The sequence below is a fragment of the Talpa europaea genome, assembly GCF_964194135.1.
Source record: "Talpa europaea genome assembly, chromosome: 8".
In the NCBI taxonomy this organism is placed as follows: Eukaryota; Metazoa; Chordata; class Mammalia; order Eulipotyphla; family Talpidae; genus Talpa; species Talpa europaea.
In genome coordinates this window covers 57,214,712-57,241,423 of record NC_140075.1, presented here as the reverse complement: position 1 = coordinate 57,241,423, position 26,712 = coordinate 57,214,712, and the positions used below count along the sequence as shown (strand labels likewise).

General features: G+C 36.6%; 1 protein-coding gene across 1 annotated transcript in view; it reads right to left on the bottom strand.

Annotated features, from left to right (window-relative positions):
* Window positions 1–12,142: 12,142 nt before the first annotated feature.
* ARIH1 (ariadne RBR E3 ubiquitin protein ligase 1) overlaps window positions 12,143–26,712 on the bottom strand; it is a gene marked incomplete at its 5' end in the record, with an annotated part of 98,867 nt that continues 84,297 nt past the window's right edge. Inside the window, 5 exons of the mRNA XM_084241080.1 lie at window positions 12,143–12,458; window positions 13,441–13,553; window positions 14,859–15,119; window positions 20,757–20,814; window positions 24,684–24,814. Of these exons, the coding sequence (XP_084097206.1) occupies window positions 12,374–12,458; window positions 13,441–13,553; window positions 14,859–15,119; window positions 20,757–20,814; window positions 24,684–24,814 (648 nt within the window). The 3' untranslated portion in view covers window positions 12,143–12,373. The remainder of the gene's footprint in view (window positions 12,459–13,440; window positions 13,554–14,858; window positions 15,120–20,756; window positions 20,815–24,683; window positions 24,815–26,712) is intronic.

The window sequence follows — 26,712 nt, the reverse complement described above, 5'->3', positions numbered from 1 at the left end:
TTTGGAATGGGAAGATGTAGTTTGTTTTATATTTATATCTTCATTGTATTAACAAGCTGTCATAAAAAAAAAACTAACTTGAAACAGAAAGGTCTTCTGATTTATCCTTTTGATAGGTCTTAGAAACCAAACTAGAGTTTTCTTGTATTTGCTTGAAGAATTTACCTTGGTGTTTTCTGCAAACTTGAAAACTATTCTCAAGCCTACATACTTGTTATTGTATCAACTTTGCTGATAAGTGTAGCACTACTGTCTTTTCATATAAAATGCTAATATAACAAAAAAAGGTCATGTTTAGCTGATGAATGAGGAATAAATTGAGAGAGGAACAAGAATTGATAATTGAAGGAAAATTAAAGGATACTGCAAATAAGACATAATGAAACTATTCACTTGGACTAGAGTGAGGGGGAAAAGAAATGGAAAAAAAGGAGAATGGATTTTAGGAAATCTAGGAGGTACAACAAACCTCCACTGATGTATAATTGGATATGTAAGAATGAGGGGGAAGGAGACAGATGTCACTGGAAGATTGTTAAGTTTTCTAACTTAAAAAAAAAAAAACTAGATGAATAATACAGCTAGTTGCTATGATGGGGAGTATTGGGGAAGATGTTGGTGGAAAGGTTTCCAATATATAAAATCTCCCTGAAAGAGGACTTGTGAGGAATAAATTATATTTTCACACCTTTATTAAATAAAGATGCTATTATTACTATATGTTCTAAAAACTTTTTCTTTGACCCCACACTTAAGAAGTTAAAGCACTTTATGTGCCAGGACTTTTTTCATGAGAAAACATTTTGGTTTCTCAAAACACCAAAACCAAACTTCAAGTGCTTTAATTAGATAGGGATCAGGAATATTCCTTAGAAAATGTTAAGAGTAATAATAATGAAATATAGAGGGTGACAGAATACAGTCTAGGAATAACTACACACACATCCAGTCAGTTGACATTCAACCAAGAGGCCAACTCAATCTAATGGGTGAAGGAAAATCTTTTTAAACAAATGTTGCTGGAGGGGGCCTCCCTGGTGGCTCAAGGGTAAGCAACACACTGTGAAGCAATCCGAAGACTCTGCAGCACAGAGTTTGATCCCCGGCCGGCCAGGGAGCAACCCACACAGCACAGCAGACCTCTCCTGTCTCGCCTGCTGCTCCCCTCAGCAGTGTACTTCAGTCAATCTGCCTGTTCTGTTCCCCACTCTGTCTCTGGTGAATCCTCTCACTCCCAGCACCTCTGGCCTGTATCCTAGTTCTTGTATGCATAAATAAATAAATCTAAAAAAAAAAAAGTTCAGTGCTTTAAAAAAATAAATAAAATAAAAATCCAATTTTAAAATAGGAAAGGTCATGATAGACACTTCATGAAAGATATACATACTTAAGATAAGCATATTAAAAATGTTCAACATCATTAATCATCAGGGAAATGTAAATTAAAATCATAGGGTTATTTCATACCAACTGAAATGGATAATATAAAAAATATAACAATAAATATTGAAAAAGATATTGAACTGGAACTCTCATCCATTGTTAATAGGAGCACAAAATAGTAAAACTACTGTGGAGAATAGAGAGATAGTTTCTTCTTTTAGGGAGATGGTTTCTTAAGAACTTAAATATACATTTATTACAAAAGCTTATACAACTCAACAAAGGAAACAACCCAATCAAAAAATGGACAGAAGAGGGCCTCCCTGGTGGCGCAGGGGTTAAAATCTCAGCTCTATCAAGCTATCATCAGTCATTGTGGCAGGAGTTTGATACCTGGCCAGGGAGCAACCATGTGGCCCAGCAGACCTCTCCTGGCTCCCCTGCTACTCCCCTCAGCAGTGTACTTCAGTAGATCAACCTGTGCTGCTCCCCACTCTGTCTCTGGTGAATCCTCTCAACCCCCACACCTCTGGCCTGTACCCCAGCTCTTGTATTCATAAATAAATAAAATAAATATTTTAAAAAATGGACACAAGAGCTAGATAAACATTTCTCCAGATAAGACATATAGATGGCCAATAGGCACATGAAAAAAATGTTCAACATCATTTATCAGGGAAATGCAAATCAAAACCATGAGATTTCACCTCAACCTAGTGAAAATGACCCATATCAAGAAAAAAACAGAAACAACAAATGTTGGTGAGGGTTGGAATGTAGACTGGTCCAGCCCCTATGGAAAACAGTATGGAGGGCCCTCAAAATATTAAAAAGAGATATACCATATGATCCAGAAGTCCCTGTTTCAAAGGGCTATATGCACTCCTATGTTTATTGCGGCACTATTCACAATAATCAAGTTATGGAAACAACCTGAGTGCCCAGTGACAGTGCAGTGGGTTAAGAATATGTGGTATACACACGTAATAGAACACTATTCAGCTACTAAAAAAAGAAAAGATAAGCCTTTGTTATTTGCCATTTGTGACAACATGGATAGAACTGGAAGGGATTATGGGAAATAAATGAGGAGGAAAACAAATACCAGATGATTTCACTCATGTGGAATATAGAGATACAAAACAAAGGAATTGATAAAACTAAGCCAAAACAAGCCCTGGAGATATGTCTATAGAACCGAGGCTAAAGAGGGGATGGGGTTAGGAACCAGGAATCAGGTGTGGGGGGTGTGGAAGGAGTGGGCCCGAAGGTCAGTGGTACAGGACTGTGGATGCTTTTGTGATAGGTATGTATGGGGTGGTGACATGCATCTGAGGTTTGTTTCACTAAATCCTATACAGTGTTGTAAACCAATGTTACTCAACTAAAAATTAAATTTTAAAAAACTGAAAAAAATAAACTTACAATATGACTCAGCATTTTTCTACTCTTAGGTATTCATCCAAGAGAAATGAAAACCTCTATCTGCAAAACAAAAACCAACAGTCTTGTGTAAAAATATACATAGCAGCCCTAATCATAACTGCCCCAAATGGGAAACCACTTGGAAGTCTTTCAATAGGAAATTTGATAAACTATCATATATTCAGCAATAAACAATTTACCAATACATACATTATAAATGAGTCTTCAAAGAATTATAAGTGAAAAGAAGCCCCACGCAAAAAACATACTATGTTATTCCACTTATAAAGTCCAAAGGCAGGCAAAATTAATTTTTAGTGATGGAAATCAGCAAAAGTTATTGGTGTAGAGAGGATAGGAGGGATGATTTGAAAGCACAAGTAAATTTTCTGGGTTAGTTGTCATGTTCTAAATCTACTTTTGGATGATTATCAGACAAATGCATACAGTTGTCATAACATCAAACTGAACTTAAGCTGTGTGCATTTAATGATATATTGATATCTATCGATCAGCTTAATATAAAGGGGAGAAGAGGATTCCTGTTTCAGGAGCAACTGTTCCCCAGTTTACTTTACTGATCTATCAGTTCTCATGTAATCTTTGGGCTCTAATCTGCTTAGGGCCCAAGTGCTTGTTATGGAATTTATCTTAAAAGGACATACAATCCAGTGTCCCCCCAAAATAAGATATTAAATCTGTGAAGCAATTTTGGGTTAGTAAGCAACCATTTGATCATTTAAGGCACTGGCTTATACTACTGTGATTTTAACATGGATAGTACAAGATTTAACCTAGTCTATTGTTAGCTACTGCAAATAATGGAGTAAAAATTAACTCTTCAAAGGCATGCAGAAGACTGTCACTCTTCTTCATTAAGCCCATCCCCTGGTATGCACTACTATGGTCTTTACAACACTCAAAACCACTTGCAGGTATTTTGGATACAATAGCATTTACTACCCAAAGCAAACATCATTTCCAAAGCAGGTCATGCTTCCTCCATTTTTAGAAAACTCTTTAGTATTTGCCCTAGTTATATAAAAATGAACCACAAGACAGGGTCATATGGTAGGAATTTATTAACAAGCAAACAACTTTGTTCATACCAGGAAGGCCAGCAAGTAGTTATAAATAACTTGAGAGCAGGTGCAATAACTTAACAATTTTAGAGCATTCCATTAGAATGTCTACTGTCCAAAGGGACCCACAAGAGGTGCTTTCACAAGTGTGGGTTATCATTACGATGCACTCTGAGAAAATGTGACTTGCTAAGGTCGGAGTACACAGAAGGATCTCCCCCTCAAAAGAGGAAGCTGAGAAGTTCAATTAGTGGTGCACTTGGATAGTGTTCTTAATTAAGAATGAATCCTGCTATGTGTGTGTGTTTGCTCACTCCTCAGGAATCCCACCTCAGGTGACTGGTTCCAGAGTCAGAGCCTCACCACAGGAGCCCCAGATTCACAACTCTGAGAAATAGCCACTTAATGTGGACTGAAGTTAAAATAAATGTACAATAACATGGACTGAAGTGGCAGCTAGGCCATGGTTTTGTTACTGTATATGTAGGTACCAATTTTGACCTTCAGAGGGAAATCTAAAATCAGTAGAAACGAGATTTCAGCCTAGAGAACTTTCTGGAGAATTGATTACCTAAAACTAATAGTTTCCTATTTCTATAGTCACCTTCCAAAGTTCTACCCTGAAACAAACTTGAGTACTCCATGGCAAAAGGGAGGCAGTTTGAAGAGTGAATACCAAATTTTTATAGATGTAGTCAGTGAGAAGGGACATGTAGGTGTCAAGAAAGACACCAAGTCAGGAATTACTTTGTGCATATGAAGTTACCAACTCAAAACAGGTTAAGACTGGCCTTGGAAATAAGGTGCTTGGTTCTTAATTCTCATTAAAATGCTAGGGTGGCTTGAAAACCTGAAGGAGAAAAAGGCATAATTTGAATCCTCCTTAGTAGAATGTCTGAGGTTAACAACAGAATAAGATGTATTTTGAACAGAGAAAAACCAATATAAGAATGTCATTGAGTCTCCAGGGCAACCTAAGATTGGAAGACCCTTAACCAATCTATGTAATTTTTTTTTTAAAGATTTATTTATTTATACAAGCACTGGGTACAGTCAAAAGCACGGGAGAGTGAGAAAATTCAACAGAGCCAGAGCAGGGTGCAGAACAGGCAGACTGAAGAAGTACACTGCTGAGGGGAGCAGCGGGCACAGCAGGAGAGGTCCGCGCGCCATGTGGGGCCCTTGCCAGCCAGCGGCAGGGGATTGAACCGGCGCTGCAGAGGCTGCGGGCAGCTTTGCACCCCACCGCTCAACTGCTGCGCCACCGGGAGGACCCTCTATGTAATTTTAGCAGGTGTTTGGCAAAGTTGTTTGAGAAAATTACAGTGAGATAGTGTAGTAGTCAAAATGTGCCTTGAGTCCTGCCACCCACTGGCTGGATGACCTTGGGCAATCTGTTGAGTCTCTATGTACAATCAGGATTGAAAATTCCAGATAACAGACACTCTGTTTACTGTACCTTCAGTGCCTAGAACAGTGTCTGACAACATAGGTGTTAACGAAATAACCTACGTTTGAATCTTCATTCTGTTAATTACAAAAGGATGACCACAAGGAAATTACCTATCTATTTTGCACTTCCATTTTATTTATAAGCTTATCTTAGGTCTGAATTTAAAAAAAAAAGGACATAAAGCATTTAGTGAACACTAAGTTAACCATAATTATTATTCCTAGTTTCTTATTTAAAAAGAAAACTGGGGACTCCCTAGTGGCGCCAGGGGTTAAGCACAGCATATGAAGCTGTCTGCAGCCACTGCAGCATGAGTTCAATCCCCAGCCAGGAGCTACTCACATGGTGCGGCAGACCTCTCCTGTCTTGCCTGTTGCTCCCCTCAGCATGTATTTCAGTCTGCCTGCCTGTTCTGCTACCCACTCTTTCTCTGGTGAATTCTCTCACCCCCCACACCTCTGGCCTGTACCCCAGTTCTTGTATGCATAAATAAATAATGTTCTTCATGACCTGCTTCCTATTCCACAGGGTTAAGTCCCTAAGAGCCACCACATTTGTACTGATGACCCACTCCCATAGATGGTTGTCTGTAAGTGTCTAGAACAGTGAACATGTAACACGTAGAACTGTGGGAAAAGCAGCTATTAGAATAATGTGGATGTAAAGATGGTGGATAATGCCAGTTTCAGAGTACAAAATGTCTACTTTTTTGGATCCAATTTCATCCTGCTTTTGGAAGTTTATGAGATAGCTCTATATCCTTATTTCTTGCCTAATTTAACAATAGTGTGCTTATTATTTGTAACTAGGCTTTCTTTTCCCATTTTCGTTAATCCTCACATTATTTCTATAAAACATAGTATAGCATGACAGAATGAACACAGTGAATCAGATCAGCATGGCCATGTCCCAAAGTCTCTATGAGCCTTCTCATTTATAAATCAGATAGAAATGCCTGTTTTGTATCAGACTGCTTATAAGATAAAGATAATATAAATAAGGCATCTGGCAAGAAGCACTCAACAATTTATACATCCTACTAGTATCCCCATTTTACAAAAGGGAAAAATATGACTGAGAAATACTATTATTCTTCCTATTACAAAATATTGGGAAAACAGGAAAATTCAGTTTTAACACACAAGATTATTAAAGGATGAATTTAAGTTAGAAATTTGTGAACCCTTAAATGCTCTGAACTTTATTGTCCATTGATTTGACATAAATAGCTTAATGATTGCTTTACTTATAACCATTCAGCTACCATTACTCAGCCTCTAATTTACTTTCTCATATTTACTTCTCTCCCCTGGGAAGAGAATGTATTGATGTGAACAATCTACTCTGCCTCTAAGTTCCACAGTTCTTTTGATTTTGTGAATTGATTTTTTCTTTTTTCAAGATGTACTATTTACCAGAAAACTGACAAAACACACATTAGATCCTTTGGAGGCACTGTTTCACAAAATCCACTCAGCTAGGGCTTACAATGTGGCTCTTACCTGAGCTTGTGAATTTGCCAGGATTCTGTCTCTTATGGCCTAGTGCGCTCACCCATACTCCCTCTTTGAAACCACTCAAGTGTATAGATCGATAGTCTCAGCGTTGTCTGTTTTCAAACTACATTGCACAATCATCAGGAATAGGGGTGGGAACAGGGCTTTACAAATGAATGCCAAAGACACAACCCAAAGTAACTGAATCATCTGTAAATCTTGATAGGGAGGAAGTCAGGCATTAGTTTTTGTTCTTTTTAAGCTCTTCAGTGATTCCTGAGTGTGTCTGATAGATAGTGGCATTAAGTTGCAGCCCAAGATTAACTCAAGTTGGAAAATATGGCTGAAGCGCAATCTTGCTTTGACCCATATTTAAAAACACTGTAGGGCTCCCTTGGTGGCCCACGGGTTAAGTCTCAGCACTACCACCATGATGACCTGAGTTTGATCCCCAGCCAGGGAGCTAACACACATGGCACAGCATACCCCACTCTGTCCCCGGCGAATCCTCTCACCTGCTAAACCTCTGGCCTACGCGCCCCAGTTCTTCTATGCAAAAATAAAATCTTTAAAAATATTGTAAATTAACTGTCAACAAGTCATGAGATGTTTCACTCAAGGTGAATTTCACAGGCTCCTCTCAGAGCCTACCTAGTCAAGAGTAGTCTATTAAAATATTAGCTGGCTCTGAGACTACCTAAAGTTTGAGACCCCTATATTACTCTGACAATAAAGTTGTGCTTTTAGCATCATTATATTTGCTCTATAGCAATGTGATTGTGTTAATTGGCTCCTATGAAAATGGCCCTACACAAGCATATTATGTGATTTAATGAGACCGAAAAAATTTTAAAAGGACCTGTTATCTTTCTCACCCTAGACGCTATTGCCTAAAGAAAGATCAACAGTTGCCTTTGTATTGAATTCCACACAAAGCAAAAAATTAAGTTTTCTTACTCTTTATTCCTAAATAGGTACTATTTAGTAATTTTAAATTGAGATTTCTCAGTTGATTTCTTTTATCTTGGGTAGTTGAAAAGCAAATTCCTTTAAACCAGAAAAACATGGACTTTATGCCCAAAGAAATCTAAAATATTTGAGGCCCACACTTTTCCTGTTTCTGAAGGAGCCAACATTTCCCTGTAAATCGTTTATCTTCCTAAACTCCCCTAGTTTATTCAGTTCCAAGGAGAAAACCTGAGAATGGGTAGCAGCTGTTCTGTGTTTTGTTATAAAACAAATCCTGAAACAATTTCCAGCAGACTATTCAAAGTCCTTTACATTGGAAATCCACTTGAACAAATAACTAGACCAACAACTGCAACTGGGCACCATTTATCAAATCTAATGATGCAGAACCTTTTACTCTCAGCTATCACATCACAGCCCACTTGAGGACTGTCCCAATCAGCAAGATAGGAAAGACTATTCTATCCATGGCTGGTTTCCTTTCATTAGGCAAAATACTGGGTCACATTAGTTGTAAACGCTCCAACAACAAAACACCTCTTCTGGCACTAAATGCTAGGTCACTCTGAAACTAGATTAATATGATACAAAGAGGTAGTGCTATATTGAGAGTCCCAGACAGAAGAAAGTTTGAATTGCAGATGGAAGAAATCGTGAATTGTGGGGAAGTTAACCTCAGTGGACCTTATTTTGTAGACCCACTTGCTATAGATGGTAATATAAGTTAAAGTGCTTTGCAGATAGTGATAAATGAATTTTTATAATTATAGATTCAAAAAAGCTCAAATTAAATTGTCCTAAAATCTGAATGTGGCTAGAATTAGAATGTCAATGACAAATATGTCTAACTTTGGAGTCTTCTTTAAGACAACTCTTATTCTATCTCTGTGGGAGATACAGGCTTCTAAGAATGAGCTAAATGGAAGTAATGTGAAGGAATTTTGAAGTTAAGTGAGAATGTCTTAAAAGATTTTATCTTTAAAAAGTTGACAAAATCTACTAAAGATCTAATATCTATTACTGTTACAACAGAGATAGCAATCTAATGTTCAAAACACAAACTGGAAAGCTTTCAGGAAATTCTCTAAAGGCTTCATTAACCAAGTTAATTGCTGGGGATGGTCTCATTCACAGTTCCCTCCAAAGATACTGAAACAAATCTTGCTATTTTATATTAAGTAGGAACAGTGAATAAGGCACAACTTGCAGGTGACTGTTAGGCCACCAATTATGTCTTTTTTTTTTAAACTATAAAAATAAACATAAGTAACTAATGGAATAACAAAATAAAAGTTTATTTTATTAGAATTAGGAATGTTCTTTCCCTCTGGGCAACCTGAACAGTCCAGTTTACAATGAAAATCTAAGAACAGTTATTTCCACAGCACAGGGTGCTCTATGCACAAAATTACAGGGTTAGGAGCATTTAATCAATTTACCGATCTGATTGTCTCACCAACCCACCCCCTCCCATCCCCCAAGTGCTCTAAACCGGGATTTGTAACTCAAAGAATGTTACATTGTCCTTTTCTCTCTTGTACTCACTTTAGTTCCTAATCATGGCTGAGCCACATTTTACACTGCAGATTCAACCATTTCAAATCAAGTCAGTCTTGGATCTGTTATATATGTGTGTATGTATACACATGTGTATTTAATATATTTATTTAAACACACATAAAACACATACAATCTGGGCCGCAGCAAATTACACAGAATTTAGAATCTGGTTTTGTATGCTACTCAATTTTACCACTGTGGTATGTATCCTGAGCTTTGGATCAAAATTTTATTGTAAATCGTTGAAAGTACATCTACTGCTAAGTAAGTTGTTCAAATGAAGCATGCACTTTTTCAAAAGACAATGTAACTACCCTCAAGAAGACAGGGGAGACCCCTGGTGCTTACTGCAAATAGAGCCCTCTGATAGAAGACTTAGGTAAGTGAAATAGGGAAGCTGTCATACAGTGTGGCTTGCCTATCTCAGTTTGAGTCACTGAAGCTACTAGCAAAGAGAGCAATTAACTCAGGGAATTCCATCAAATATGTATGGAGATAGCTTTTAAAAGCTTGGAAGTAAAAAAGGCTAATTTACCTTGATCCATACAAACTAGGGAATGCACTCACAATTGCAATACCCTCAGGTAATATGCCAACATTGAAACTAGAAAGCATATCTAAAAAGCACTGTTCCTCCATGGGTGGGGGCTGATATGAAGTGCACACAGTTTTGAGTATTTGTTGCAAGGGACTCGTGTAAAGAGGATTCATGACACTCAAACCTAGATACCGCAAAGTTAACTGTTAAGTTTTTTTTAAAAACACCACACATACACAAAACATTTTAAGGGAGCCACATACTGCTAGATAGCAACTCTGGTTGCTTTTCAAAGTTACCAGGGAAAGGAACTTATTCACACTTTCTAAAAAAAAATTTTTTTTTCCTTAGCTCTGATAAATGTCTCTTAAGATTGATGCAGTCATTTAAAATAAAGTCAGGTGGATGATGGGGAAAAGGGGAGGAGAAGAGTATATGGAAAGAGCAGACAGTGAGTTCAGATGTGCACCTGAGGTGGCAAGGGAGGGGAGGATAAGAGGTATAGGGTAAAGTTGATCCTAAAGCGACAAGTGGTTTAAGGAAGCAGCATAATATACTCAGCAAACATTCACTGATTTTTGATGGGAAAAGTATAGTTGCAAGTACATCTTATGTAACAATCTTTTCTAAAAGGAAAAGTAGGGTTGATTCAGCAAAGCCTAACTTAGGCAAAAGGCCAGAGGAAAGTGAACCTACTTCCCAATGGAGTAATAAGATGTACAATGCAAGAGCAGACAAAGCTGCCTCACAAATGGTAAACACTCCCTAGGCGCAAGACATTTATTTAAAGGAAGACAAAGAGGTCCTCAGTCAAAACTGGTATTTAATATTAAGACCTCTTAATCTAGTTGCCTAGTTTACTCTGCACTCCTATATAAAACTGACAGATTTAGGGCAAAATACCACAGTCAGATGGCCTAAACAGGTATATAGTTAATAAAACCACCACCATCCTTTACTTTTAACATAGCTCTTAGTAGAAATTTCATAAAAATGGACATCACAGCTAAATGCATTATTAATTCTCCTATCTGCTGACAATAGAAAAGAAGCAAACTCAGTGATTTCTATTTAAATGCACCAGATGGGAATATCATGTTCTAGGGATATTTGCCTTCAAACTGAACCCACAGCAACAACACACAAGCAATCTCGGTACCCGCCATTTTAAATTCACAATCTGAAACTAAGTGAATGGCTATTTATATTTAAAGCTAAAACATTCTATATGACACCCTCACGTAGAGAAGGGGTGAGAGAAGAGCCATAACTAAAATCTTAAAAGGCTCAAAGCAGCAATTAGGGGGGAAAAAATCGCAATGTTTCCTCTGTATGTGACAGAAATCCTAGGAAGCCTTCAGCCCTCTGCATGACATGGGCACACAAAGACTTAGGTAGATGCACGAGGCCACGAAGGGGGGTGAGGCTGGGGGTGGGGGGGGATTGAGTCACTCATGAGCTGCAGCAACAAAGCTTGCTGTTGTAACCCTTTATCAGGCCATGGCATTTAGTCAGAGTTTGACCTCCCTGTTCCTGATCTAGAGCTGGGAATTCAAGGCATGAGGCCCATGGCCAGCAACGGATGTATCAAAACCAGAAAGGGCAAAATTGTCTCAGGAAAGGGAAATTAAAGAGCCCTATTTAGGTCTTCCAGAGGAGCTAAACCAATACACGCCTTTTATCCCAACCCTCAACCCTGGGAAGATAAAGCAAACTGAAAGAAAATGCACAGCAAATAGACATAATCTTGAAGATTTTTAAAGAATAAATATTTTTTTTGTAATTAAACATTATGCAAACACGTGCCACGCTTGCTTTGTCCATGCATATGCGCTATATACAATTTTGAAAAATACTGTGTTGTCCTCTTGTTTTAAAAGTCATATACAAAGTTTTTTTGTTTGTTTAATCCTCCTGCTGTCTACCCTCCCTTTCCCCGCCCCAAGAATTTTCTTTACAAGGAACTAGTAATCATTCACTCATGACCTTCAGGTATGAGAGAAAGAGTGAGCCTGTGTGTGGGTATATTTGTATGTGTAGGGGAAGAAGGGGAAGAGATCCTTTACCAAAGTACAACAAAATAGCTGGTTTGGACATGAAAAGCAGTGTCGAGGAGCTGTTTTAAATTTAAACTGTACTACACTTAGGAAAAAGAAAAAAGAAAAAAAGGAGTCAGCTTTGAGAATGAAGCTACGTTACAAGTTAAAGTTGGAGGGCTTTTAGTGTGTCTGTCACACTTTTGTTGGCGGCCTAGAATACTGTTGTACAATGGTTTATCTACCTTTTTTATTACAATATAATTTACTTAAACTTTCCGTTAACAAAACAGAATTCTGGCACTATAGACCAGCGGTGTCAGAATAGGCTTAGTGCCTCCTTGTTTGTGTTTGTTTTGTTGTGTTTGTTTTAATTGCATGAGCACTCTAGATGGTAAAGTTTTCAGAGTTCATTTTATGCAGGGCCATTCTCAGTCCTCAATGTACTCCCACAGATCTTTTTCATAGCCTTCATGCACATGCTGTAACAAAACCCTCCGTCGACTCTCACAGTATCTGTAATTAAAGAGAAAAAAAATTATCAACCTCCAATAATAAAAAAAGGAGGTACTTGCTTATTTTTTTAGGTTCCCTAATTTATCTAGATATGGAAATAAGCACTTATTTGAATAGGCACATTTCAAATCTAAATGTATAGGCACATATCAAACGGTTTCTAGTGTTAAAAAGGTTTTTGAAAAAGCCACGATTCCCATGGCTAACAATACAATGTTAGAGATTCCTAAGGGCCTCAGAATTCATCTGATTGAACCATGCCCTTCTATATACAGAAGACAGTTTCAGAAAGAAGTGCCTTTAATATTAACAGATTCACATCTGTAAAATCTTTGTTAAATGTAAAAATACTATAAACACAAGGTAGTAGCTATAGTTGGCAAAGGGAAGTTTAAGTATTAAGACTAAATTTCCAAGTCTTCCAAATTCTTTCTTCCAAAAGTTTCTACTACATTAAAAAGACTTTCGTATTTGTCAGAAAACAATTCTGGAAAAAAGGACTTTCACACTGAAATGGTAAACATTTGGCATTTTTAGCTTCAGAGGTAGCACATATTTAGTCACAGGACAAATAAATCTCATTAGAAAAAACAAATCTAATAAAATCTCTAAAAAGTTTGGGTAGCTCACTTGTCAACTGCTTTGATCCACAAGATCCCTAGGCCAGGACCAGCATCTTATTCCCACCTCTCATCTTAATGGCCACTTGCACCTTTTAGGTTCTTTCTTCCTTGAATGGCATCAACTAAACAAAGTATATTAAGCCAGTGGGATAAATGGCTGATTTCCTCTGCTATGCTTGGCTAGCACTACTATCTGCAATTTGTTGCCCAAAGGACAGAGATAATCTGTGAGAAACATGGCAGGAGCTCAGTTACTTAATATATTAAACCCAAGTTTCACCATCACCCAACTGTACTGCTAAGGCACACCAGACATCCACTGGCAGAAAGTTCTGCAACAGCTATTTAAAAAATCTCACCTGTACTTATCCTGTACTTTTTGCTTTATATCCTGCAGAGAATCTTGGGAAATATCTCGTTCGAGGTAGCCCGAAAGCACCTCTGTGGCATTCTCTAGATCTGCTTGGTTATTCTGCAAGAGGAAAAAGAATACATGGTAAGTTTTGGCTTAAAACACTTAAAAAAAAAATAGATAAATCATCTTAACTGCTTTCTTACCTATGAGTACACTCAACACAAATTTTTATATTTTCATAAATGGTTTAACTGAACCTGTAAAGCTCTTTATCACTTTCACCTGTAACAACTTGCTTTCTCTTTTCTAGGACTTAAAATCTACCCATTACTTCTGGAAAAATAGCAAGGACAATTTGAAAGGACTTAAGAAAAAAGTCTTGGGGCCTCCTTGGTGGCGCAAGGGGTTAAATGTCAGCACTATGAAGCAATCTGCAGCTACTGCAGCACAAGTTCGACCCCCTGGCCAGGGGGGTGACCCACATGATGCAGCAGACATCTTCTGTCTCACCCACTGCTCCCCTCAGCAGTGTATTTCAATCTTCCTCTTCTGCTCCCCACTCTGTCTCTGGTGAATCTCCTCCCCCCCCCACCTCTGGCCTGTACCCTGGTTCTTTTATGTATAAATCAATAAATCTTAAAAAAAAAAAAAATCTTTGGAATCTTCTAGTTCTGAGAGCTGCTATTTGCTAAAACTCAAAGGGAAACTTAAGGAAAAAAACAGAAACCCATTCTTGCTTACAGTTGTCTGTACTTACTTCTTATAAGAAAACACTATATGGTAGCTTAAATTGTTACTCTTTACTATGGTTAGTTGCATATATTTACCCATCTAAATAACCATCTGAGATGAGAGTCTATTGTCTAATCATCTATGAACACGAATGCTTCATACATCAATTTTTAATGAACATCTCTACTTGCATCCCCTGTAATCATTACTTTACCAAATAAACCATCATATTATTTCTAATAACATATATTAGTTTTCCCAGAATAAAGGATTTTATTGAGAACTTGTGATGTGTCAGGTACTGTTATAAACAACACACATAGACAGCCTTTTGAATCTCACAACACCCTAGAAATGTATTATTCTCATTTAAAAACAAAGGTAGCCATAGAAGGGATTAAGTAATTAGCTCCAAGTCAACAAAGGTAAAACGTGATGAAGGGAAGATTCACATTTACAGCTGACTTCAAGTCTGCACACTTAGGCACCTGGGGGGCTAAACTAAATCAATTTGAATATACTTTAGGACAAGAAATGCAAATTCTCACATCTTCCTAATAAATATGATCTTAATCCACATTTTCCAAATAGGCAGGAACCTTTAAAACTCTATGTATTTTATCTATGAATATGGATAAAGGAGTCCTATGATACAGGTTGGTTTCCTCCCCACTCAGTAACTACTCCTACCTCAAAGATAATGGACTGGTTATTCTTTTTGAGGTAGAAAGCGAAGACATAAGTGTACATGAGTGTGGCACGACACTGGCAGAGGACATCAACTGCTTTCTTCAGGAACTGCACCTCAATCCAGGACATGTTGTGCTGTTGCATCTCCTCCATTTTCTGCTTCACCTGAGCATAAAGTTTGTGCTCAAAGCGTAGACTCTGCATGTGGTTCATATAGCGATTACAGTAGAACAGGTACCTCTGCAGGGCTGCCCTAGATCGCTGTCCATTAAGAAAAATTAAGGGTGCATAATTATAACAAATGTATCATATATATACAAAAACCGATTAGCAGATTTACTGATGAAACAGTTAAGGAATTTAGGCTATACTCAGGAATAAACAGACCTCTATCTTTACCTCTGTTATTTAATACTGGTTTCTACTTTCCAATATGGCAGCCACAAGCCATATGTGGCTATTTCAAATAAAATTAGAAATTTTTCAGTAGTCAGTTGAACAATGGTAATAAAGAATATATTCATCACTACAGAAAGTTCTACTGGATATCACTATTCTACAGTATACAAAGTAAGATATAAAACAAGCAAAAAGAATATTATAAAGTAGAAAAGAACAGAGAGCCAATCAGACAATACATAACTCCTGATAAAATGCAACAGAAAGTATGCAGTACCTTCCTTTCCATCCCTTCCCCAAATTGAGTCTAAGTTTAGTTTCCTAGAGCTAACCACTAGTTTCAGAGGGATATAGAAAATAAAAGAGCTTGCTTATCGAACACCACCAAGAGTTCTATCAGCAAAATCCACAATATGGGAAATTCAATAGGTCAAAACAATCTAGTTTCCTCAACAAATAAATAATGAGGAGAAAGGAAGAGACTTGAGATAGCAATCAAATCCAAATTATGTACATGTGTGGATCCTGATTTGAATCAATTATAAAAGAAAACTGGAGGTAAATGAAGACACAGAAACACTGGGTAGTTGCTGATATTAACAGAGTATGCTTAAAAATATATATCTAGCTATAGACAGATACATTTATACACAGATATACACATATTATCTAATAATGACAGAGCAGTTACATTAAAAGACTGTCTCTGGGGCCTCCCTGGTGGCACAAGGGGTTAAGTCTCAGCACTATCAAGCTATCAGCAGCCACTGTACCATGAGTTTGATCCCCACCCAGGGAACTAACCCATAAGGCACAGCAGACTTCTCCTGTCTCACCCACTACTCCCCTCAGCAGTGTATTTCAATAGATCTGCCTGTTCTGCTCCCCACTCTGTCTCTGGTGAATCCTCTCACCACTCCCACCCTGTACCTCTGGCCTGTATCCCAGTTCTTGTATGCATAAATAAATAAATCTTAAAAAATTAAAATAAAAGACTGTCTCTGAAAGATACATTAATTATTACCAAAGAAACTGATTTCTGGTCTAGATTTGTTTTACATTATTTAATCAAACTGCAAAAATAACTCACATAGATCTCTTCAATTATATTTTAGAGGAGTATACACTTTTCAAAAAGTAATCTTAGAACCAAATATGTAGAAAATTATTAAGAAAAAAATGCTTGTTAAATGTACCACTATCAAAGAGTTTCTTGTCACACATACGTATCTCTTCTTTTATTCTTACCACCTTTCCTTTCTTCCTGCCTTAAGCCTACAAACAGTACAGATACCACCAGACCCTATGGTAAGTCTCTTAGAAACACTATCTCTGAACTGCTGAATTAGCCAATCACATGATACAGCATCACACAACATTATGAAACAGTTCAAAAAACCTATACAAGTCATAGTATTTCAAGAGTCAAGTAGGTATTAAATCAATGCTTACAAACTGAAAAGTTACATCACCTATATATAAAAATATGCCAATTTTATCTAATTACTATTAGGTACATATTATGAGGTCAAAATAACTATTAGATATTATATATTGCTAAATCTAAAAATGATGCCACTTATATCTAAAAATGTAGTAGACATAAAACAATGTACTGACATTTTACCTCCTCCAAAAGCACTAATATATGTCTGTCAAATTCCCAAGATGAAATGGAAAACATTAATTACCATATTAAATATATGCTAGAAGACTTGATTTAATGACCAATAATTCTGAAACAGGTTCTCACTAAGATAACTTTCAAATTCAACATAAAGAAAACCTATACTAGTACTGCAAATGAGAGCAACTTCTAATCAAATGCCAGAATCTGGATTGTGAAATGCTATCAGTGACCTGAAAAACATTTTGGGGGAAAAAACCTGTAACAACAAACTAGATTGCTTAGTTAGAACAGTGTTAGGAAAGCAGTTGTCAAGATAATCTAGCCTATTTTAGTTTACTTATAACGTCGTTACACCAACTCTTAGCATCACAAGGCAAAACTGTAGCTGTACAGCACACCACATAATCTGTAAAGTTGAAAATTCATGACCTATCACAGTAAAGTGTGCTGACGCTTCGTCAGACAAGAAAACTCAAATACCCACCACTTTACACACTGTGGCATTAGAATATTAAGTCAATAATCTTCTCTACAACACAGGCACACCTTTTCCAAGGCACACAAAGTAACATTTACGGTTCTTTCTGGGCTGTGTGCCAAACTTCTAATACTTTTTAAGATTACAACTCCCAAATAGTAGTATGGAAGTGAGGGAAGTGAGTAAAGAAGAGCTTAGATGGGGACACAATGGTGGGCTCCATTTTGGGAAGCATGGCTCCCATTAAACAAACAAACAAACAGGGCCAACTATTGTGAACTCTTTTCCCAGTATACCCAAAGGATCAGAAGATTCTAGTTCAGTCTCATAGATGTAAACTAGAAAAAATTAGACACTGGCTTTGAAGCTCTGCATGGTAATCCACAGTTCCTTTAAGATTTCAGAAAGGGGCCCTCCCCTGGTGGCACAGGTGGTTGAGTGCCACACTGTGAAGCTGTCCGCAGCTTCTACAGCGCTGGTTTAATCCCACAGGCCGGCGAGGGTCCCACATGGCACAGCAGACCTCTCCTGTCTCGCCCACTTCTCCCCTCAGCAGTGTATTTCATCAGTCTGCCTGTTCTGCTCCCCGATCTGTCTCTGGTGAATCCTCTCACCCTCCCGCGCATCTGGCTTGTACCCTGGTTCTTGTATAAATAAATAAATTAAAAAAAAAAAAAAAAGATTTCAGAAAGGGGGCCTCCCTGGTGGTGCAAGGGGTTAAGTCTCAGTACTATGAAGCTATCAGCAGCCACTGCAGCACAAGTTCAATCCCTGGCCAGGGAGCTAACCCATATGGAGAAGGAGACCTCTCTGGTCTCACCCACTGCACCCCTCAGCAGTGTATTGAAGTCAGTCTGCCTGGTCTGCTCCCCACTCTGTCTTTGGTGAGTTCTCTCATCCCCCATACCCCTGGCCTGTACCCCCGTTTTTGTATGCATAAATAAATAAATTAAAAAAAAATTTCAGAAAGGGATTCTACCAGCACCCAAATAAAGACCAGTTGAGGTGAAGAATATCCAATACTTTCTGTCTTGTTAAACACTGTATTTGTCTAGATCTAGCTAGACTACTCTTTATTCAGAACAAGTAAAAACTAAAAGCCCACCATGGTAATTAGGAAAAATATAATGTAACATAAAAGAAAATTTCTGTGTTGACTCAAAGAATTATTAAAATTAGAGGAAAGTTTTAGTAAAAATCATGTTCTTCTGAATAGGATTTAAGATAACCACAACTGTTTAAAACAGAAGCAGAAAATCACAAGGAGAAAGGCTAAGATTAAAAATTAATAGAAGGAAATGCAAAGACAAACTGAGCTAAATAAAAATGCAGGAGTAAGATCAAGTCCAAATGGAAGGTTGGAAAAAGCATTACTGTTAACAAAGGAACTTTTATATCAAAATTACACTGGGTGATATATCTCCAATTAAAGCCTAAAAAATACTAGATGGGAGTGAGGTAGGAGTAACAAATGATCCGGTTTTAACACATTATGGAATTTTAAAATATTTAAAATTGACAATGACATAAAGAAAAAAAATCCAGTCACCATCATCTGAAAGAGTTTTATAACCAAGAATCAAAATCTTATTTCAGATCTGGTATTTGTGAAATGGTATCAAACATTTATTTATTGTATAAGGTGAATGAGAAAAACAGTAATGAGAGAATATATATCAATAATAAATTCTAGTCAAATGAATCATGATGTACCATAGAAATAAAGGCTTACAATAGCTGAAATATAAAAGACAACACAGCTGTCAAATTAATTTTAACCTTTCACTGGCTTTGTAGTTTCCTTAGTTCAGCTGTTTATAGTTGAATAAAAGCAGAGGAGTTTAAACAAACAAAAAAGGAAGAATTTATAGCTGGGTTTATGATTATACATATGTAATGAATATAATTTAAATCACATTGAATTTGTTATCTTTCTGCCTTTAAAAGGATCACAAATATTTTTTAAATTTATTTTTCTAAGCATTCATTCATTCATTCATTCATTCATTCATTCATTTATTGCATAGAAGAACTGGGGTATAGGCCAGCCGTGCCAGGGGTGAGAGGAGTCACCAGAGACAGAATGGGGAGCAGAGCAGGCAGATCTATCGAAACACACTGCTAAGGAGGCACTGGGCGAGACAGGAGAGGGTCCATTGCACCGTATGTGGGTTAGCTCCCTGGCCGGGGATCAAACTCAGGCTGCAGCAGTGATTGTGCTGAGACTTAACCTCTAGGCCACCAGGGAGGCCACAGGATCACAAATATTGTGAAAGTCTGTGAAATATCACCTAATCATCTGTAAGTACACACTATACTTTTCCAGATCTAGAAAAGTGAGACACAGAACTTTCACTTCTAACAATATGACAGACTGGGATATGATATTTTATATTTATGGTATTCTAAGTAGAAATAAATTTTAAATAAAAGTTTAAAAAGTGAAATAGTAAGGAAACAGATTATATTCTGGACTGCATCCTGGCAAAGAAAACCAATTAAAAGAATATTTTTGGGATAACTGGGGAGTTTCAGTATGGAATTGATGAATATAGAAATGATTAAATTCCAGGGTTCTACACTTATAAATAAGCCTAGTATTACTAGGCTGAAAAAAACTCGAAAGTGTTTCGGAAGTAACCCACATTTAGTGTTTGCATCCTTTCTAGATTATTTTCCTATCCAGCAATATAGGTAATCCCTATCTCCTGAGGTCAGCTCATTACAGATTAGTGGTATTGCCTATAATCATTAGGCTTTAATCATTAACTGTGAGGTTTAAAAAAAAAATTAAAGTAAAATGAGATCCTGCCTATTACAAATAGCAACAGAGCTATTTACAAGGGTTAGTCTTCTAATCTCTTGCTGGGGAGGGAATAATCTTGACATGAAGACCACTGAAATCTGGAATTGTGCTACATGACTACATTAATCAAAAGAAATCAAACAGGGCCTCCCTGGTGGTGCAGGGGTTAAAGATAGAGCTATCAAGCTATAGCCAGCCACTGCAATTCAATGACCAGGCAGCCAGGGAGGTGACCCACACGGTGCAGCAGACCTCTCTCTCTTGCTCGCTGCTCCCCTCAGCACTATATTTCAGTAGATCTGCCTGTTCTGCTCCCCACCCTCTAGTGAATCCTCTCATCCCCCTGCATATCTGGCTTACACCCCAGTTCTTGTATACATAAATCAAACAAATTTATAAATAGGAGTATTCCTAATATGCATTTTAGATAAAGAGTTTCTCTCTAAATGTATAGATACCCAGTATTTACTGGAGTGTCTTTCCACAAGTCTTTCAGAATTGAAAACTTATACTAAATTATTTCCTAATTAACAGACAAAAATGTACATTCCTGTTCAACTGTCACCAGAAAATAAATGTACTTACCTCCTGTGCATCTCTTGCTGCTTTTGCATCATCCTCATTATAGCGGTTACAGTTGTACCTTAAAGTAAATTTAGAGAACTCCATAAAGCCATAAATCAAAAAAAAAAAAGAAAAGAAAAGAAAAAAAAAAAGGAAACAAATCACAGAATTTTAGCCTGGATTTAGAGATCATCTAGAACGAATATTCTCCTTTACAGAGATAAAATGAGGTGTAAATTACCCAGGGTTCTACCACTATGACAGAATTACCAGACTAAAAGGAATAAAAGTGAATCTAATCCACACCAAGTATTTGAATCCTTTTCATAACAGTGTACCAAGATTCCTCACCTCTGGCCATCCACTTGAAATCAGCTTGCTGTCCTCATTAGAAAACACTGTCATATTAGAACTTCTATTAACTGACTGCAGTTTGAACTTCTCGGGTGTTTTTTTATTTTATTTTATATAATTCTTACATCTTTTTTCATCTTTGCACAATGTATGCATTTTCATTTTGGTTATATTCCCCATACAATTGCACACCCTGCCCCCCTTATTTTGACTCAAGTCCTTCCTTTCCCCACCCCTCCCCACTCCGTAGTGTGTCTCTGGTTTATAGTTGCTTGTTGATTTTGATTTTTACTTTGTATCGATTAGACTTTTTCCTGGTCTCTTATTTAGGTTTTCTAAATTCCTGCTATGGGTGAGACCAGAACTTCTCAGTTTTTTTTGAAAAAGAGACCATATCACCTTCTAGGCTGTCTGTTACTTTTGCCAAAAACTCCCATTTCTGTCATCACTCACCTTCTTATCTGCTCTTCTATAAACTACAGGACCAACTGTTGGAAACTATTATATAGTAGAGTATGTGCTATATGCTTTACATGCTACCACAGTTTAAAAGTGCCATTGAAAAACAAATGATAGACAAAATAAAGAGGGGGGAGGAAATGCCCAAAGAAGTCAGTCAGAGTAAAGATGAGTAACACTGGTACTTCCCTTGTTCCTTGTTTCAATTATTCTCTCTTCTGTGATGTCAGCCCACATTAGGGGAACAGCTACTATCTGTTTAGTGCTTACTACATACTACCTACTACTAACGGCTTCAAATGTACTATTACATTTACTCCCTTCAACCAACTTGTAAAATATTATCCTCACTGAGCAGATGAAGATTAGGTTTAGAGAAGATAAGTAACAGACTAAGGTCCCATAAGTATCAACAGTTCCAGAACTGGGAATTAAAAACTTATATATGTTTAATAAGTTTAAGTACAAGGGCATGAAGTCCATGCTCTTAACCAGTTGAGTATACTGTTCACATGCATTGGTCACATCTTCAGAATCTTTTAGTGAATTTTTTAGAACTGAAGGAAAACTTGTTGAATTTAATTTAAATCTTTTAAAACTGGACCCATTCTTCCAGCTTGTCAACTTCTTAAGGATGTTAATGGTCTATACATTCAATATCTTTGATGTTACCCCCACTGTATGCAAGAATCTTTTAGTTCAAGTAAGTCACCAATAAAACTGACCAAAAAAAACCAATGTATAGTTTACATGGGAAAAAAAAAAAAGGCGAGGACAAGCCTTTCAGGAAACCTTTAACGCACTCCATTAGGGAAACACAAATTTATTACCTGTGCTCCAAGAAATAGTCACTCAATTCCAAATATCCCTCCCTGTCTGTATTCCTAGCTTGTCTATGTCCACCCTGAAAACCTTAAGGAGATATGCAAAACATTTGTAATCCTTTATCCTAAAAATACCACTTGATTCTGGGATTTCACAAAAAAGAAAAGTTATGAGGTTCAAATTGTTATTTTGGAACCAATCACAAAATTTGAGGTTACACTTTATCTGCTTTCAATCTTTAGTATTTCCTTATTTTCCATAATTACTCCAAAATAACCAACACTGTATCATTAAACATCATCTCTTCAATTTTTTAAATCCAGACCACAAATCATTTGAGTCAGGAGAATTAATCCCTTTCTCCTCTCAGGCCCACGCCTCCTCCTGGGGTTGTAGTTCTCTTACTAGTAATCACTCAAATTTAGGCCAAGGTTTGCTCTTCTTGTCCTCTACTAGTTAACTATTAACACCTTTTCTTTCAATCTGATACATCCTTAAAATTTTCCTTTTGATTTTTTAAAAGTATTTATAAACTCAACTCATTCTGGGTTTACTCTGGCAATGTTTGCAAGGATTTTAAGGCCATAAAAACAAATAGGATTCATTTATAATTTGCAGATGAATGTTAGTACTACTTGGAATGCTACTTTTGAGGATTCTGAGGCATTTTCAGTTTTAAACAAGAAAGCATAGCAGGAACCATTTGCAATGTTAGCCACAGGTAAAGGTAAGACACAACAACATTTCTGATACCCCTGGTCCAGGTCATCATTCTATATCCCATCTGTTTTATACCCTTTACAGTTTTCTTTTTTAAATTTTTTTCTTTTTTAAATTTTTTACATCATTGTTCATTTTTAAACAATATTTGCTTCCCCCACCCCCTCAGGTGTAGTCCCCATAGAATTTCCTTCCCCATTTACCCTTTACAATTTTCAATGCAGTTCATTTAAAATTTGAGCTGTGATCAGACAACTTATACACAAAAATATTATCTCTTTATCAAAAACTTATTACCCATTCATTTCCCATTCATTAGACTTGTTTAATTTCACTAGTGTGAACTTAAGTTTCTGGGAACACACTAAATCCTCCTATTTGCCTTCTTAAAATCTAGAGCTAAATCCCAAATATGCTTCTTTGGTTCTGACAGTGACAATGTCAACTTTTTTACTTCCATTTAATGAATTCATTTTTACCCGCTTCAGAAAAATAATCATAAAAGTAAATCCCTTTTATTCCTTTAGTGACGATAATGAAAGTTCCACAAAACTAAAAGGGAAGACTTGCCATCGTCTTATGGTCAGATCCTCCTCATCTTGTCTTGAACCCCTCCTACTCACTCTCTACAAAGTAGTTATAATGCACATAATACAGTCTTCTCATTGAAATTACAGATGTAATCATTTGCTGCCACTTAAGATCCTTCCAATAATGCAAACTACTTTAAAGTAGTCTACTTTCTAACTCAATTCATGATGGACACAAACTTAAATGCCAATAAGGGAAAAGCAAGTAACACAAATTAGAGAAATAGGCCACTTGCATATCATAATACTCAGAAATATTTCCACTTTTACCAGGAAATGAAGAAGTTACTGTTCTCAAAACTCAAGGCATCCTCAGTCTAACCTGCCAAAGTGATAAAAAATGTGTATCAAACAGGTATATATCAGTATTAAACATGATCAGAGCCCATCGATATATAAAAGTAACATTGTTTTAATCTTGAGGAAACAATGGAAAGCAAAGGCCCCAAATAAAGGACTAACAGTCAATTCCAGGTGATTAGTGTCTAGCAGAAAAGCAGGCCTGTTTTCTATGTTTCAAAGAGGAGGTTAGAATCTGGACTATATTGGGCAATTTTCCAATTATTAAAGTTTAGGGCAATCTTTTTTTTTTTGTCTAATGGTTTGCAGGGTAAACAAAACACAGCTGCATTCTGTGTTTTGCCAAGAGTCTCTTAAATTTCAATTCTGTCCAATATTACAATGCAACTTCTCTGAATAACTTACACACTTTTACATCACCGTGCCTTTGTTTGTGCTGTTCATTTTTGTTTTGGTTGTCTTCCTGCTAACTTAATCAATCCTCAAAGTTTATCTCAATTATTACAGCCTCTGTGAAATATGCCTAATAAATTCCTCTCTCTGGATATCTTGCCTGTACTTCTAATACTGATCACAACTGTATTAATTATCTAGTTCCCAAAGTAAGAGATTTCCATGAGGTAGAAACCTTATTCATGATACGTGGCACATTATCACATACTTATGTGAACATATTCTTCCCTTCATTTCCCCAACCTACCAGGCAGATCCATGTGGTTCCCAAGGGCCAAGACACACCCAGCAAAACTCTGCTTTACAGTTCTGGTTACGACAGACCATGTGATTACAACCGCCATCCTTCTCAATTGTGACATGGCATTTGGGACATTCCTATGAAGAGAAACTATAAAGTTGGTGTCAATGCTACACTAGGTTATATTACTACCACTGAGGAGAAGCCAGTTCCAGTTGGTTTAGTTTTAAATACCACCTTTACTGTGATTAATACATGTAAAGCACCTAGAACAGTGTCAAATACGTAATAAAATACCATCAAAAATCATAATCATTACTGATGTTTAAACATTCAACAATTAAATGATTTGGTTTGTGGGGTTAGGGGGACAAAAACATTTTACTTTTAACCATACATGTAGTAAACACAGTTTTATGGGAGGTAAAATATTTTGCTCATGTAAATACATGCTCTAGGGTCATCTAGAAATAATTATTGAGCACTTCATGTACCCCACGCACTGTTCTCAGTGTTTTATATGCATTAATTTATAATTCTTATAGTCATGCTATTTCTATTTCCACTTGTCAGATGAATAAACTAAGGGCGTCAGAAAAAATAAATTAGCCCAAGGTCATACAGGTAGTAAATGATAAGAGTAAGGATTTAAACCCAAGCAATTCGGGCCTCAAGAATCAGACAAATGGGATCGGTAAATCCTTTTATGGTTACTGAACTCCCCAACTTTCATTTGCTAAATACTCAGGCTTTACATTCTTCTCATTATGTTCCATTTACAACTATACTACAGAGATCACAGTTTTTTTCCAAGTCTCTATCATTTCTTTTGCTGCTTAGTGAGCCAATTATTGCCCTGTAGGCCTATTCTTTCTTTTGAGAAATCAAAAAAATCAAACTTACTCATATTTAAATAAAACTACAAATAAGATATAAAGTTTGCATTTTTGTTGTATTTGTTTTTGGTATCTGTAACTCTCACAAAGGAGGAATATCACCCATTATGTTGAAACTTCAGACTTCGTGGAACAAACTATACTGCCCATAAACTACAGTAACTTTAAGTAGACCAACATGGCAATTTTCAAGTAAAAGTTTTAAATAAAAATTTTTTAATCACACACAAGAAATTTTTCATTTTTCCAAAGAAGCAAATTCCAGGCTTAAATATATGTTCATTTGACATTCCTTATCTAGAATTTACCAAATAATATTAAGCCCTGAATGTGTTAGGATGTCACTGACATTCTGCCAACCCATTTAAGGAGATAATAACAATAACAAAAGAGTTTTTGAAACCTCAGGAGAAAAGTGTCCTCAGTAACTATCTCAAAATTGAGAAGTAAATATATTTATTACTACAAACTGCTATTTTTCTCAGTAATCTACCTTCAAAACAAATTCAATCATATTGAAGCCTGTACTCTGTACTTTAAACATCTAAAAAGATTCAGTGTTATTTGTGGATTTCTCTAGACACAGAATAAGAACAACAATTTAATCAAATTAGTAAACACAGAACTGCCCTATTCTGAATACTAGTTTTACATAATATTGTAAGGCTTTTAGGAATTCTGGAGAAGTCTTCAATCTTCTAAAAAGAATTCTTGACTAGGAAAAATGATTAAAAATAACAAAACTGAATACTTCTTGACATGGTACACTTTCTAAGGCTTTCTTGAGTGATATAAGTTGTATTTATTCATGATGATTTTAGAGAACACAAAAAATTTTAATTTCAAGCATACATTCCTCAAAGGTGTGACATTTGTTTTATGTGAGAGAAACCACTATTTCACTAATACCTCCTGAAAGACAAAAATGAATACTTATGTCCTAATAATTTAGGGTAAAGAAGGTACTACTGGTAAAAATTTTATGTTGGCTTCGTTGTTTAAGCACTCCTAATTCTTACTGTTCTACAATTGATGGAACAGTACAAAGCCATAACTAACCGTGGTCAAACAATTCAGCATTCTTTAAGGTGTGTGTAATACAACAGTAAAACATGAATAGCACAGCACATCAATATCCT